We start from the raw sequence: 15209 nt of genomic DNA on the forward strand, positions 1-15209 counted from the left end.
GCACACCTCTCCCTTTCCCACCCACAAAGCACCCAGGGACCCAGGGAGCATGCCTCTTCTCTTCCCTGTCCTCAAAGTTATCTCTGACTTCCAGGGCCCGAAAATAGCAGATCTTCATGAAATAGTGGGCAGGTGAAAGGGGAAAGGAAGGAGGAGCTTAGTAACATCCCTCTGCATCTGTCCTATTGCACTGGCAAATTTAACATGTTTTGGAGTCAGACCCCCTCACTCAGTAGCTGGTCATCTTAGGCAAAATCTCATCACCTCTCTGAATCTTAGCTTCCTCATTAGTAAAATGGGGACCGTGCTTACTTGCAAGATTCTGAGAATTCAAGCAGGGGTTCAGTAAATATTAGCTGTTTTGTGTATTTGTAGCTGTAAAAATTGAGTTGCACGATCAGAGGCACAAATGAGGCCACTCTTTTTTAGCTATAAAAAAAAAAATAACAACAGCTAACATTTATTGAGTTCTGTGAACCATTTACTTCTTGCTGCCAAGCCTGTGATGTAAGCACAGTGTTTTCACTTTATTTTTTTTTAAGATTTTATTTATTTATTTAAGAGAGCGTGTGCACATGCACGCGGGGGCTGGGGGGGTGGGAGAGGGAGAGGGAGAAGAGAGAATCTCAAGCACACTCCCTGCTGAGTACAGAGCCTGATATGGGCTCCATCTCATGACCCTGAGATCACGACCAGAACCAAAATCAAGAGTCCAGCGCTCAACCGACTGAGCCATCCAGGTGCCCCACAGTGCTGTCACTTTATAGGTAGGAACCCTGGCCTGGGGAGGTAAAGGGTCTTGCCCCAGGTCTGTCAAGTAGGCAGTCATAGAGCTGAGGCTAAAACCCATACTGTCCGACTCCAGGAGTCAGGAGGCCTTTCAGAGGAGTCCCTTTATTCCCTATGGGTCTCAGTTTCCCATCTGTTGAGGGAGGGAGTTGAAATAGACATCTCTGAACCACAGGATCATGACACATGAATTCTTGAGTGATCCATGTGTCGCATCAGATGGGACAGCAGTTTGCTTTGGGGCCTCCTGGTGGTGGTGGTCTTGTGCAGTTTATTGGTGCTCTGGGTGTTGACTGAACCTCCCCCCCATCACCGTGCTGCAGACAGTAGTCCAGCTCTCCTGGGACCATCTCAGGCATCTTGCTATTCTGTACCTTGAGGCCACTGTTGGACTAGGCTGGGGATGAATTGAGAAGACTAGACGGAACCAGAATGTAGGAAATGCAACCTAGCAGGAACCTTCAGCTCTGAGTTTTTTGTTACAAGGGGTGTATGTGTGAGCATTCATATGTATAGGGGGGAGGGAAGGGTGTTACAGGGATTTGCTCCCATCCTCAAATCCTCCAGAGCTGTTGCCTTCTGCTGTGGAATTCCAAACATTTCCGATCAGATAAAGGTGGCTGAAAATACCCGGGACTTGTTTGGACTGGTTGGAGGTGGTGCTAGGGTGAAGAGGTTGAGGCCCCTGCAAGATCTGGCCTCTGAGGAGCTTGCCCTGGGTCACAGATGTGCATTGCCCTTTTCCCCTAGAATCCTACAGGTTTGAGGGCAAGACTCAGCAGGCTTCGATGTGGAGGAGAATCAGACTCTTTTATGGCAACATGTCCCTCTATTCCAGAATGTTGCCTCTTACCTTCCACACTAATTACTCCGTCTTCTGAATACCCTTCAGAGACAACTCAAGTAGTCACTCAGCTGTCCCTGGGTGAGCTACTTTCATCCTCTTCATGCTGCAGCGCTAGTAGGAGTCCTTGGGATGATCCCCTTAATTTTACAGATGGGGAAAGTCCCAGACTTTCCCAGTATCCCAGATAGGGGGCCTAAGCAAGCCAGTGATAGTGCTGGGACACGAAACCCACATCTGCTGACTCTCTGCCTGGTGTTCTCTTCTTAACAGCATGCGGCACTGATCAGCACCAGATGAGGTGGTGGGGATAGCTTTGGGTGGAAATGAGAAGGGAACGGCTGTTTTGGACCATGGAGTACTTGGAGGCATAGACCCCAGAAGGAAACAGAGTTTTAGGGAGAGGGTTGGCCCTAGGGACCAAGTCCCTATTCTTTGATGGTTGCTAACCCCAGTCCCTTCTGCCTGTTGCCTCAACACAATGCAGAAGATGCCTTTTCCAGAACCTTCCCATAAACTTCCTGTCCCCCTCCCTAAGCCTGGAGGAACTTGGTATCTGGGGAGTCCTGATCACCCTGCCCAATCACCTGGTGTCTCGGGGCCTCCTCCTAGTTTTGCTGGGCAGTGAGGGTGAGGATGAAGAGAGAGGGAATTGGCCTTTCTTCCCTACCCTCCTCACTGTCCACCAATCAGCTATACTCATCAGCACCTTCTCTGGGCCCAGCCCTGGGCTAGGCCTGAAGAGACAGAGCTCATGGTCAAAAATGAACAGCTCAAAGCAAAATAAGTCAGAGAAAGAAAGACAAATACCATATAATTTCACTCATATATGGAATTTAAGAAACAAATGATCATAGAGGAAAAATAGAGACAAACCGAGAAACAGATTCTTAAACGATCATAGAGGAAAAATAGAGGCAAACCGAGAAACAGATTCTTAAACGATCATAGAGGAAAAATAGAGGCAAACCGAGAAACAGATTCTTAACTATAGAGAACTGAAGTTTGGGGCGGTGGGGTTAGGTGAAACAGGTGAAGCGTTAAGGAGTGCTCTTGTCGTGAGGAGCGGAGTGATGTGTGGAAGTGCTGAAGCACTATATTGTACACCTGAAACTAATACCACACATATGTTAACTGGAATTTAAACAAAAGCTTTTAAAAAAATGAACAGCTCAACAAACTGGCAAGGGAGCTGAAGGAGACTTGGAGGCAGAAAGCAGGAGTCCTCCTTGAAGAAGTGACCTGGAGGTGAAGACTTAAGAGATAAATAGGAGATACCTTGGCAGAGGGATCAGCATGGGCAAAAGTCCTGAGGCTGAAGAGAACATGGTATGTGAAGAATGAAGCAGCCTGGCCCTAGACAAAGCTGAGGAAATCCTGCAGGGGCTTACAGACCCCGGAGAAGGCTCTAAGACACAAGCTGAGCCCTGGTCTAATAATAAAAGCAGTAATAATAGCTGACATTTATTCCAAAGTCTGCTCTGTGCCATGCAGAGCTGTAAGAGCCTTATGTGTATTCCTGTTGAATCCTCATGGTATTCTTGTGAAATAAGCACATCTTTAATCTCCATTTTATAGATGATGTCCAAAGCCAACACATCTTAAGTCTAGTTGCAGGACTTATTGGGTACCTGCCTACTCTTTGCTCTGGCAGCCCTGCTCAGTAGAGAAATAGAAGTTAATTTGTCACCAGCCTTGGCCTCATCCAGATAGCACTGCCGCTTTACCAGTGAGGAAATTCTATCGGAGAGGAGCACAACCAGTCCGGGGCCCAGAGCAAGGCCAGCAAAGTTTCCTCTGCCAGGCTGTGGTGACTTCTTGGGCAGCCCTTGGGGCAGAGCTGGAGTAAAGCAGCAGAAGAAAGGGGACCAAACTTGACGCCAGCCAGTGGGGGGAGGTAGAGGGAAAGAGGCAAATGTTTTCCCAGAGAGCTGTCCAAAAGTGAAACACTCGGTGTGTAAAGCAGAGATGCCCTAGAGATGACTGTGAACTCCCACGAGTTTGGACCATCTGGAGTGAAACAGACCTACTATACTACGTGACCTTGGCACTCCACCTTTCTGAACCCTGTCTAGGAAATGAGGATGTTAGGGATAGCTTGTGTATCACATGGGAAGTTGGATGATTATGTTATAAGATCACTTTTGAGTCTCTGACTCTTTTTCAAGTGTGAGCCTTGGTCCTCATCCAGGACACTGGGAGAAGAATGAAAGGCTGTGGCCATCTATCTACTCATGAGAAAATAGGGCATCACCAGGGATGGGATGAGAGAGGGTTGAGATGAGGGAGGCCTCAAAATTCCAGAGAATGAATGCATATGAGCGTGTAGCAGCCTCCCAGGAGCCATTAAGTGCTAGGCTCTAGAGCCAGACTGCCGCATTACAAATCCCAACTCTGCGATTTATGAGCTATAATGACCTTGGGAGGGTCCCTTGACCTCTCTGCCCTTATTTCCTCATTTCTAACATGGAAAGTAACAATAACACTTCATGGGGTTATTGCAAGGATTAAGTAAATTCGTATCCAGAACTAAGCTCTTAGCACTATGCCTGGTACCTGGTAAGTGCTCAGTAAATATCAGTCATCACTCCCAGGGAAGGAGGTTGTGAGCCCCTAAATGAGCATCTGTGCCCCCAATAAATGCTTTTCTGAATTGTCTCTCTCTGCCTGTAAGACTAGCACCCTGGTTCTGAGCTGAGGAGGTGGAGAGCCCACACTCGCACTGCTGGGCCTGATAGCTTTCTCAATTCCCCAGCGGAGGTGTTATCTCCTCCCTGCACAACCACTTCCTTTTCTGAGAAATGAGCACATCTGTCAGGCTTAGCTTCTGAGAACTAATGGTGAGGGAGGAGGCGGGGGAGGGGAAGCTGGCAGCTGACAGGGGCAGAGTTGGAGAAAGATTAACATGAAGTTTGCTGCGAGGATGTCTCCAAATATTCCCTAAAGCCCAGATGGCTTGAGCCCCCCATGACACCCACTTCAGCCAGTAACAGCGAGGTCACCTTGCTTTACTAAGTGCTTTCATCCCCTGATCTTACCACCACTGTCTTGGGAGGTCAAAGTAGGAGAAACTGAGGCTCCAAAGTAGAGAGGCCTGCTACGGTGCCCACAGCTGGGCTGGCTAGACTGGTGTCGCCCTGGCACGGTGTGGTCACCCATCTCTGCCTCTGCCCTAACTGAGCTGCCTCTCTAAATTGCCCACATCCAAATCCAACCCCACCCCTGGTGGAAGAGAGAGGCTGTGTTCCTTTCACATTGCTGAGGGCAACAGCTCCCCCAGGAAAGCCAAGGGAAGTGGATTCCAACCACAAACCTCATTTCTTCCGAGTCTCCGCCTGCACCTCCCTGCCAAGAGAGTGATAAGTCCTCTCCACTTGCCCCATCCCCCCTTCCTGCCATCTCCCAGGGATCTCCTAACTTGGCCTCATTTATCTATTCAGCAAGCATGTATCAGCCTCTCCCTCAGGGAAACTGAGGCTAGCAGCAGAAAGTGACTCTGCAAGTGACTCATGGCCTGCCCATGCAGAGCCATGACGAGGCCAAGACAAGGTACAGCACTGATGTCTCTGGCACCTCCCTGGGCTGCTAGGAGCCCCTTCCTCTTCTCCACCTACCTCTTTCCCAAAATAACCAAGCAGGAAGGAAGTGGTGGGCCTGGGCCATCCAGAGTCACCCTAGAGGAAGGAAGGGCCCGTCTGGCACAAGCACTTGTTCCCCCCACTGAAGCCAGGACGGAAGGGTTTCACTTTCCCTCCTGGTCTTCGTCACACCCTTTTCCTGTGGCACCCAGTTCCCCTCAGCTGGCTAGGGGCCAGAGCTCATTCATTCAGCTGGTGGCCTCGGGCAACCTTCCCCCTCCTAGAGGGACTCAGGATTATAGCCTTGGCCCAGAATATGGGGTTTGCTGCTGCATGTACTGGACCTTGCAACTGACTTCCCCACACACCCTCTTTGGGCAGGTCTCTTGGTCTCTCTGAGCCTCCGTTTACCTGGGTGTAGATCAAGGTCCTCCTTCAGTAATAGAAGTGCATGCACCGGGCCCACGATGGGGCCTTGAAAAGTATCGTCCTTTTGAAAGTGAACACATGGGCTCCTGGGTGACTCTGTTGGTTCAGCATCTGCCTTCGGCTCAGGTCATGATCCCAGGGTCCTGGGATCGAGCCCCGCATCGCGCTCTCTGCTCATCTGAGAGCCTGCTTCTCCCTCTCCCACTCCCCCTGCTTGTGTTCCCTCTCTCGCTGTGTCTCTCTCTGTCAAATAAATAAATAAAATCTTTAAAAAAGGAAGAAAGAAAGTGAACACAGTCCTTTATGGAGGTTGGAAGCAAAGACACTGGAGCCAGACTATTGGTGCAGGCAACCCAGCCACTGTGTGACCTCGGGAAAGTCACAGATTATCTGAGGGCTGCAGGTCCATCAGCTGTATGATGGGTTAATGACAGTACCCACTGCCCTGCGTGGAGACAGTTCAGTGAACTGATCTACAAAAAGGACCGAGGAGTACTTTCCTTGCAGGGTAAGTGCTCAGAAAGCATCTGCTGCCACTGCCACTGTGTAGGTTAGGTTCTCTGTAGGTAGGCACAGCAGGGACTGGGGTGGCAGGGTCAGACATCAGAATGGGCAGGTCAGAACTCAGACAAATCCCAGTGCCTCCACTTCCATGATAGAGGGTGGGTGAACTCTGAGGCCTCCATTTTCACATCTGTGAAACGAGGCCATTGATAAATAGTATGAGGATTAAATGAAAATAGTCCTTCATTTAAATGTTCACCTAAAATAGATTCATTTAGGGGCGCCTGGGTGGTTCAGTCGGTTGAGTGTCTGACTCTTGATTTCAGTTCAGGTCATGATCTCATGGGTTGTGAGATGGAGCTCTGCAGCCCTGCATCAGGCTTCACGCTCAGTGGGGACTTGGCTGGAGCTTCTCTCCCTCTGTCCCCCCCCCCCGCCCCGCTCCCCCCCCACCCCGCTCGCCCTCATTGCACGCACATGCGCACTCCCGCGCGCGCTCTCGCTCTCTCTCTCTCTCTCTCTCGGGTAAATAAATCTTTATAAAAAAATTTTAGCGGCGCCTGGGTGGCTCAGTTGCTTAAGCATCTGCCCTTGGCTCAGGTCATGATCCCCGAGTCCCAGAATCGAGTCCCACATCGGGGTTCCTGCTGAGCAGGGAGTCTGCTTCTCCCTCTTCCCTTCACCCCACTCATGCTAACTCTCACCCTTTCTCTCTCTAGTAAATAAAATCTTTAAATAAGTAAATCTTTAAAAATAAAATAGATTTATTTAGGGAGTGCCTTGCTGGCTCAGTCAGTAGAGCATGCAGTTCTTGATCTTGGGGTTGTGAGTTCAGGCCCCATGTTGGGCATAGAGCTTACTTAAAAAAAAATTATAGCAGCACCTGGCTGGCTCAGTAGGTGGAGCATGTGACTCCAGATTTCAAGGTTGTGAGTTCGAGTCTCACGTTGGGTGTGAGATTACTTAAAAATAAAATCTTTTAAAAAAATTGTAAAACAGGGGCGCCTGGGTGGCTCAGTCGTTAAGTGTCTGCCTTCGGCTCAGGTCATGATCCCAGGGTCCTGGGATTGAGCCCCACATTGGGCTCCCTGCTCAGTGGGAAGCCTGCTTCTCCCTCTCCCACTCCCCTTGCTTGTGTTCCCCCTCTCGCTGTCTCTCTCTCTCTGTCAAAAAAATAAATAAAATCTTTAAAAAAAAATTATAAAACAGATTCATTAAGAATGGCACCTGCTGTGCTCAGGGTACAGCATCAGGTTCTGGAGATACAAGGGACAAGACCAGACACAGTCTAGTGGGGGAGACAGGACAAAAAATACTCAAATGAATGTGATTATACATGGAATCAGGGAATATGACCTAGTCAAGGTAAAGTGCTTTAGCTCAGTGCTCAGCGTAAAACATTCAAATGTGTAATAAAGGGTCAGCTGCCATAATAGCACTTGTTATTATTTTATTATTTAACAAGTGAGGACACTGGGCTGCTCAAGGTCACACCACTAGTAAGCAGCATGGAAACGTGGGAGGTCAGGGGCGCCTGGGTAGCTCAGTCGATTAAGCGTCTGCCTTTGGCTCAGGTCATCATCCTGGGGGTCCTGGGATCAAGCCCCACATCGGGCTCCTTGCACAGCAGGGAGTCTGCTTCTCCCTCTGCCTCTCCTCCCTGCTTATGCCCTCTCTCTCTCAAAGAAGTGAATAAAATCTTTAAAAAAAAAAGGAAACCTGGGAGGTTAGAGAGAAGGGCGGGCATCGGAGGACTGATCAGACTCAAGTAGGCACTGTGCTTCAGCCCCTGACTGGGTGGATGGGCCGCTGCCTTAGGGGAGTTGTTGTGGCCTGTGTTATTCAGTTGGACTGTGGGCAGAGATCTGGCTGTAGTCAGTCTGTGCCTGTCTGGATGGGCCTGGCTTTAGACTTGGGTCAGACTTGGTCCCTGCCTACACTGAGCCCCCAGACTAAGGGGGAAGAACTGACACACAAACAGCCCTCAAGTTAAGGACACCCTGCCTCCCATTCTCGCCTCAGGGCCTTTGCACTTATTGCTACCGCTGGAGCATGCTCTGTTTTACCCAAGATTTTTTGATCCTCCCTTGGCTACTGCCACCTTGTCTTTCAGCTCTCAGCTCAAACCTCACTTCCCGAGAGACCTTCCCTGACCATTCCACCTGTATCAGTCAGTCCCCCAGGTGTTCTCTATCACCTCTCCATGACTTACTGTCTTCAAAACGCCATCATCTCTGAAATTGTCTTGTTTCTTATTATCCTCTCTGCTTCTCACCAGGACAGTGTTTCTCAACCTTTTTTCCTTATCACCACCCCCCCCAAGGCATCTTTTTCTACATTCTTGTTCTAATTGCCTTCCCATGACATTTGAATACCACAGCTGTACTCTGTATCTTTTTATGTGCTGTGGCCCCATGGAAAGCCACAAACCACTGTAGTATCCAAGAATTTTTTGCTCTGCCCCACTGGAGGTGATTGCCCTCCTGTTGAGAGTGTGTGGACTAGAACATAAGCTCCATAAAGGCAGATCTTGTTTGTCTTATTCACTGCTGTGTCTTCAGTGCTGGGCTTGGAGCATGGTTTGCACTCAGGAAATATTTATGGTGTAAATAAGAGTCCAAAACCCTGCAAGCACAAAGGAGATACTCGTTGTGGAGTCTTACATGCTGAGTAGGGGTTGGCTTACTGAGGAAGATGATGTGGGGAGGGTGACCAGTTAGAGGACACACAGGGGTGAGAAACACACTGGAGTATGTCAGGTTGGGCCATTCCACGTACGGGGCCAGGATTGTTGGAGGCAGGACATTGAAAGTGGTCCCAGCCTTGGCTTCTCCTGGGGACCCTGGTTCTTGGCTCATCCCTCTGACGGGCCCGGATGCCAAGTCAGAAGACACCAATTCCTAGTCCAAGCTCTACCACAAACCAGCTATGTGAAACTATAGAATGGGCAGGTGGGTTGGCCTTACTAACTTGTGGGGTCTGCCTGGCTGGGAGTCCATGATCTTGCCATGGAGGTCATTAGCCATTGTCTGTCCCCAGTGGCCCTGAAAACCCCTGCATGGATCCCATGTCAGTGGTCACAGCTGCAAAGAGAAACTTCCACTTTGCTCTCACCCAAGCTGAGGATGCAGACAGCCTCAGGCCTGGGTCTCCTGAAAGCCTCTGTGATATCAGAGCCTTCCCTGCAACCCCCTCTTACAATCTCATCCCCTGCCCACCATGCCAGCTCTGGCTGAACTAGTGGGAACCATTGAAGAACACTGGGGCTTATCTCTGCTTTTCCAGAACCAGGCTGCCCTGCAATGCTGTTTATTTATCCAGGGCAACCGCCCACTGAGAAAATGGCTGTGTTTGTTTCCAAGTGTGTCGTGTGAACCTTGAGCTAAATATACCCACACCACTGCCTCCCAGCACCCGCCCCGGAATAGCACACCCCATTTTGCTCATGTTCTGTCTGCAGAAGGAGTCCCCAGAATCCACAGCCCCTGGAAATCGTACTCCCCCCTCCCCAGGAGAAGGAGCTCCTGAAAAGGAGATGAAGGTTGTCCTGGCCAGGAATGTGTGAGTTGGGGGCTGGGCAGGTCAGTCTTCTCTATGACACCAAAATGAGAATGTTCCCTCCACCCTGGAATGACTGTTCCTGGACAGTGAGTGCTTTGTGCCCTTGCAGGGACGGGGCCTGTTTACTCCAATCCAGCCCCAGAGAGGAAAGTTTCCTGTGGCTGCCAGCCCTCTACTTTAGGAAAGTTCCCATCAAGGGAGCCAGGCCTCTCCCACTTTGGCTGCAACCCCAATGTCCCTGGTTTCTTGTGAGACATTGGGCCCCTTGGGATAGTCAGGTCCTTCTGGCCTTGGTCTCACTTCTCCCATGCTCCCAACAGTCCAGGACTCTCCCCCATTATGGATCCATCTTTTTTGTGACTCCATTTGGGCCTACTTTACTTAGCACCAGAAAAAATTGTAACTCTTGTAAGGATTTTCTTGTCCACCGCCACCCATGAGGCTAGCCAGGATGAAGGGGGAAAGAGAGGGAAGCATATTCACACCAGCGATGCCTGGACAGCAACAAGGCCAAAGAGTTAGGAGGCTGCCTGCTGCCACAACCCTGCCCTTCTCTCCCCAGACCCAAGGCTCCCTCTCAACCCCACCCCACACCCCTCTTCCTAGAATCCATTGTAGCCCTACTGACAGGACAGATCATCCCAGCCCCCCACATAGGGAAGTGTCCTGCCCTAGCCATACTTCCTTTGGAGCTGAGTGGCCCTGGGTTCTGATCCTGGGTCTGCCGCCTGTGAGCTGGGTGACCCCAGGCAAGGTCTTCCCTATCCAGTGTGAAGTGGGGCTCAAATCTACCTGATGAAGGTGAAATGGGCACTACCTGGCACTTACTAGACTTGTAGTACCTTCGCTCCACTCCTGTATTTGTTGAGCACCAACATGTGCCAGACGCTGTTCCAGGCACTGAGTATATAGAGACAAGACAAGATCTCTGCGCTTGTCAAGCCACACCTAGTGCAGGAGGCAAAACAAAAACAACGTGTCGAATCTGGTTGTGAAAAGTGCTGGGAAGAATAAAGCAAAGTAGAGAGAGATGAGAATGGGCACCATTTTAGAAGATGTGACCAAGGCAGGCCTCCCTGAGGAGATGACATTTGAGCAGATTCAGGAGTGAAATGAGGGAGTGAGTGAGGCAGGTGGTGATCTGGGGTCAAGTGCTCCAGGCAGTGAGAACAGCAAGCTCCCGAGCAGATGTTCGAGAAAAAGCAAGGAGGCCGGTGTGATGAGTGGAGTATGCAGTGGGGAGGGGGCAGGTCCTGCTAGACCTCGCTGGCCATGGCAAGGAGTGGGGACTTTATTCCAGGGGTGATGGGAAGCCTTGGGAAGGCTGAGAGCTTGGGATGAGATGGGAAGGAGTGACATGGTCTGAATGGGCTTTTTCTGGTGTTTTCTTTCCCCCCAATACCTGGTAAACATTCTGGTAAGGGCTCTAGCTTATGTGTCACTGCCACCTCGCTAATGGCTTAATAAATATTGAGGCGTCTTTGAGTCATCTTGGCAGTTCAGTGTGCATGACATTCTGCTAGGTACCAGGGATGTGAGCAGAAATGACGCCGGCTTTCTAAGTGCAAGGCAAAGCTGTTGGAGGACCTTAAGCCCGGGCGTGCCGTGATCTGATCTACGGTTTTTAAAAATCCTCTCTGTGGAGCATGAACTGAGTGGGGTTATCAAGACCAGAAGTAGGGCCAGGCAGGTCTCACAGTGAGCAGACTGGCCTGGTGGAACTTGGAACCAACTGGAGACGGCAGGTGTTGTCTGAGGGGGCAGCCACCACTCAGCCAGTTGGGACCAGGTGGAAATGAGGGCCCATGGGCTCTGTGTTCATTCGTCTGTAGTCCATGCACACTCTGGACACACACACTCCTAGGCCCAGAGGCTCCTGGTCTGTAAATGGGGAGAGATAGCCTGCACTGCAGCACTGTTGGGAGGACTAAAGGACAAATGGGGTGCAAAGCTTACTCATTAAAGGGTGCTGCAACCCCCCTCTCCCTGCCCCACGGGCTGGCTCCACCCTGGGCTGGGTAATTGAACCCACAGCTCCACCATCCCCATATCATGTGCTTCCCTCCTGACTGCCCTCAGGGCTGAGGGCTGTTGCTCACCTCCTTCTGGGCCCTGAGTCACACCCCTGGGGGGCCCCCGGGGAGCTGGGGACAGGGACAGGACCTCCCAGACCCCATCCCAGTCCTGCATCAGAGTAGCTGTCCCTCTACTCTGCCCTGTCTACCCATCAGCCTGCCCTCCCTTCTCCAGAGGGAGGAGCCTCAGGCCAATAGTCCCCAGACCTGGCCTGCCCCTGAATCACTGGGAACTTAGCCCTGCCCCCTCTCCCTCCACTAGGCTAAGGCCTAGTGGTTCTGCACTGTGCACAGACTCAACCCCATGTTCCTCCTCGGCTTCCAGACCACACATGGGCCTGCTCTTGCTCACCGCTTCACCCTCATCTCCCCATCCCCTTCTCTCTTACCCTCCACTCCAGCCACCTAGCCTCCTGTCACTTCCCTGCCCCTCTCTTTCCCGCTGCAGGTCCTCCAGTACCACTTTTAGCCAGCTCACCTTGGACAAAGCCCTTCCCAGCTTTGCACTGTTATCTCAGCAATAAAGTTCGGTGGTCATTCCCAGCTGGGCAGCAGGAAGGAGGGCAGCCTTTGAACCCTTTATCTGGCTCAGACTGGGCCTGGATGGCTATAGTTTTTCAAATCACCATTGCAGGGACGCTTGGGTGGCTCAGTCAGTTAAGCGCCTGCCTTTGACTCAGGTCATGATCCCAGGGTCCGGGTATTGAGTCCCGCATCAGGCTCCCTGCTCAGCGGGGAGCTTGCTTGTCCCTCTGTCTGCCGCTCCCCCTGCTTGTGTGCACTCTCTCTCTCTCTCTCTCTCCGACAGATAAATTTTAAAAAGAGAAAAATAAAAATCTCCAAGTCATCATTGCATGCAGGTGTCACCCTTCTGCCACCCACCCACATTACTGATGTAGGACTCAAACAGCACCCTCCTTTCTCTTCTCTCTCCCTTCAGGACACTTTTGTGGAACTCTACGGGAACAATGCAGCGGCCGAGAGCCGGAAGGGTCAGGAGCGCTTCAACCGCTGGTTCCTGACAGGCATGACTGTGGCTGGCGTGGTTCTGCTGGGCTCGCTCTTCAGTCGGAAATGACCAGACACTGACCACCCACTTACCCTCCTACCCTACCTGTCCTGACCCTACCACATCCCTTTGTCCAGCCACTATTGCCACCAGGAGAACCACTACATGCAGCCTCTGGCCACCTACCCATCACAGGGTTGGGCCTAGACCTGGTCCCCCGCAATTAGTTGTCTAGAATCTACCATGCTTCTGTGAGAGCCGCCTTCCCTACACCTCAGTTCTCCTGGCCTCAGAACCCACAAGGTTTCCCCAAAATCTGCCCCATGGAAGCTGGCAGGTATGGGGGTGTTTGTAGCTGGGAGCTGGAGGGCCCTGCCTGATTAGTGGAACCCCCGACCCCTTAGCCTCCAAAGAATGCTTTCCTGCCAGGGAGCTGGAGAGCTTTCTGACCTTTTTCCCCAGAAGAAGAGACTAGATTGCCTTCGTTTTGATGTTTGTGGCCTCAGAATTGATCATTCCCTTCCCCTTCCAGGACCTGGGCTCCCCTTCCTTTCATCCGCACCTTCCCAAGAGCCACTTAGGGGCCACTTCTGACTAATGAGGGATTCAAGCTGCTTGGAATAAAGAAACAAGGACCAGGACCCCGTCCCCACCTCTGGCCTGGCCAAAGTCCCTGACCCCAATCCCAGTGTCCTCCAGAAGCCTCTGGCTAAAGGCCAGCCCCGCCCGGGAAGGAGGGGGCTGTAGCTGCAGGAAGTGCCCCATGCCAAAGTTGGGGTGGCCCTTGCAGTTTAGCACCACCCCAGTTCCTTTCCCCTCCCCCTCCCTTGGCTCCCATCACCGTAACTGAGGGACCAACTGGGCCCAAGGCAGGTGCCCCAGAGCTGTTGATGGCCTCAGCTGCCTCACTTCCTGCAAGATGATCAGCCTGTGGCACCTTTGCCTTGGGCTGCCGCCCATGGAGTCCAGGGATTTGGGGGCCTTGGCCCAGAGGTGAAGGGAAGCTACAGGGAGCAGCTGCGGGAGCCCTAGAGTCTTCCCTACCTCAGGCAGGAAGGGCAGGAGGGAGACCGTGATGCACGGGGTGAAGGTGGGGGTGGGAGGAGGGGTCAGTCCTACCTGGCCAAATAGATGTGTGCTCCACCCCCATTCAGCCTGGGCTGCCGGGCTGCCAAGGTCAGAGTGGCCTGGCCAGGAGTCCTTCAGGCCTCCCTCTCCTCTACTCCACCCATGGCCTGTCTCGTCCCTGGGGGTACCGGCCTACCCCTGGCCATCCCGGGCTCTCTGCTGTACATATTCGAGACTAGTTTTTATTCCTTGTGAAGATGATATACTATTTTTGTTAAGCGTGTCTGTATTTATGTGTGAGGAGCTGCTGGCTTGCTGTGCGTGTGCACGTGGAGAGCTGGTGCCCGGAGACTGAGCGGCCTGATGCTCCCTCCCCTGCCCTGGTCTGGGGAAGCCAGCTGGGGGTCCTGGCTCCTGAGGGGCACCTGTCCCCCCCCCAGCCCCCACCCCACACTTGTTCCAGCTCTTTGAAATAGTCTGTGTGAAGGTGAAAGTGCAGTTCAGTAATAAACTGTGTTGACTCAGTGAGCAAAGGGCCTGGGCTCTTGTGTGCCCCGGGCTGGGGAAGGAGGGGCTGTGCAGCTGCCAGCAGGTTCTGCGGGGGAGCTGGGCACCGCTGCCGGCTCTGCTGCCTTCAGGAGAGGGCCTTGGACAAGTCCCTTCTTCTCTCTGGACCTGCATGTCTCCACCTGCTCATTGATAGGGTTTTTATTGAGCAGCTGCTGTGTGCTGAGCACTGGGGTGTGTGTGCCCAGGATGGATACAGTCTCTGCCCTCGGGAACTGACATTCTAGGGGAACAAACAGCCATTTGGCAAGGACTCTGCCCAGGCACAGTCCTAGGCACTGGGGATTCTGCAGTGAACAAAGCTCTTCCTTTATGGAACTCCCATTCTTGGGGAGACAGACAAATATATAAGGATGGGTCCGGGCGCTGGAGGACAAAGGTGGAAGCTGGGTGACCATAGGAAGAATGGCAAGACTTATGAAGGACCTAGTGGGAAGGAGGTAGGAAGGAGTCAGACTCGAGGTAACATTTTTATTTTAAGATGTATTTATTGGGGCACCTGGGTGGCTCAGTCCATGAAGCGTCTGCCTTCAGCTCAGGTCATGATCCCAAGGTTCACATTGGGCTTCCTGCTCAGCAGGAGAGTCTGCTTCTCTCCTTCCCTCTGTCCCTTACCCCCACTCGTGCTCTCTCTCACTCACTCTCTCAAATAAGTATTTTTTAAAATAAAATATTTAAGAGAGCATGAGCAGGAGGGGCAGAGGGAGAGGGAGAGAGAATCTCAAGCAGACTCCACGCTGAACGGGGAGCCTGATGTGGGGCTCGATCTCACAACTCTGATCTTT

At 51.9% G+C, this 15209-nt stretch overlaps 1 protein-coding gene and 1 non-coding gene across 3 annotated transcripts in view; both read left to right on the forward strand.

Annotated features, from left to right (window-relative positions):
* Positions 1 to 14390, forward strand: part of BCL2L1 (BCL2 like 1) — a 50869-nt gene extending 36479 nt beyond the window's left edge. Inside the window, exon 5 of one of the 2 annotated variants that reach the window (XR_012374732.1) lies at positions 12721 to 12850. Coding sequence is in view for 1 of the 2 variants with exons in the window: in XM_025876471.2 (XP_025732256.1) it covers positions 12721 to 12858 (138 nt within the window). In the remaining variant the exon portion in view is untranslated. Of the gene's footprint in view, positions 1 to 12720 lie in introns of both variants that reach the window. The other variant, XM_025876471.2, reaches the window with a different exon arrangement.
* Positions 7026 to 7098, forward strand: TRNAW-CCA (transfer RNA tryptophan (anticodon CCA)). The gene has a single exon. It is a non-coding gene; the product is annotated as a tRNA-Trp (tRNA).
* Positions 14391 to 15209: the final 819 nt, after the last annotated feature.

The sequence above is a fragment of the Callorhinus ursinus genome, unplaced genomic scaffold, assembly GCF_003265705.2.
Source record: "Callorhinus ursinus isolate GAN/ISIS: 27379988/994484 unplaced genomic scaffold, GSC_fseal_2.0 scaffold38, whole genome shotgun sequence".
Classification (NCBI taxonomy): Eukaryota; Metazoa; Chordata; class Mammalia; order Carnivora; family Otariidae; genus Callorhinus; species Callorhinus ursinus.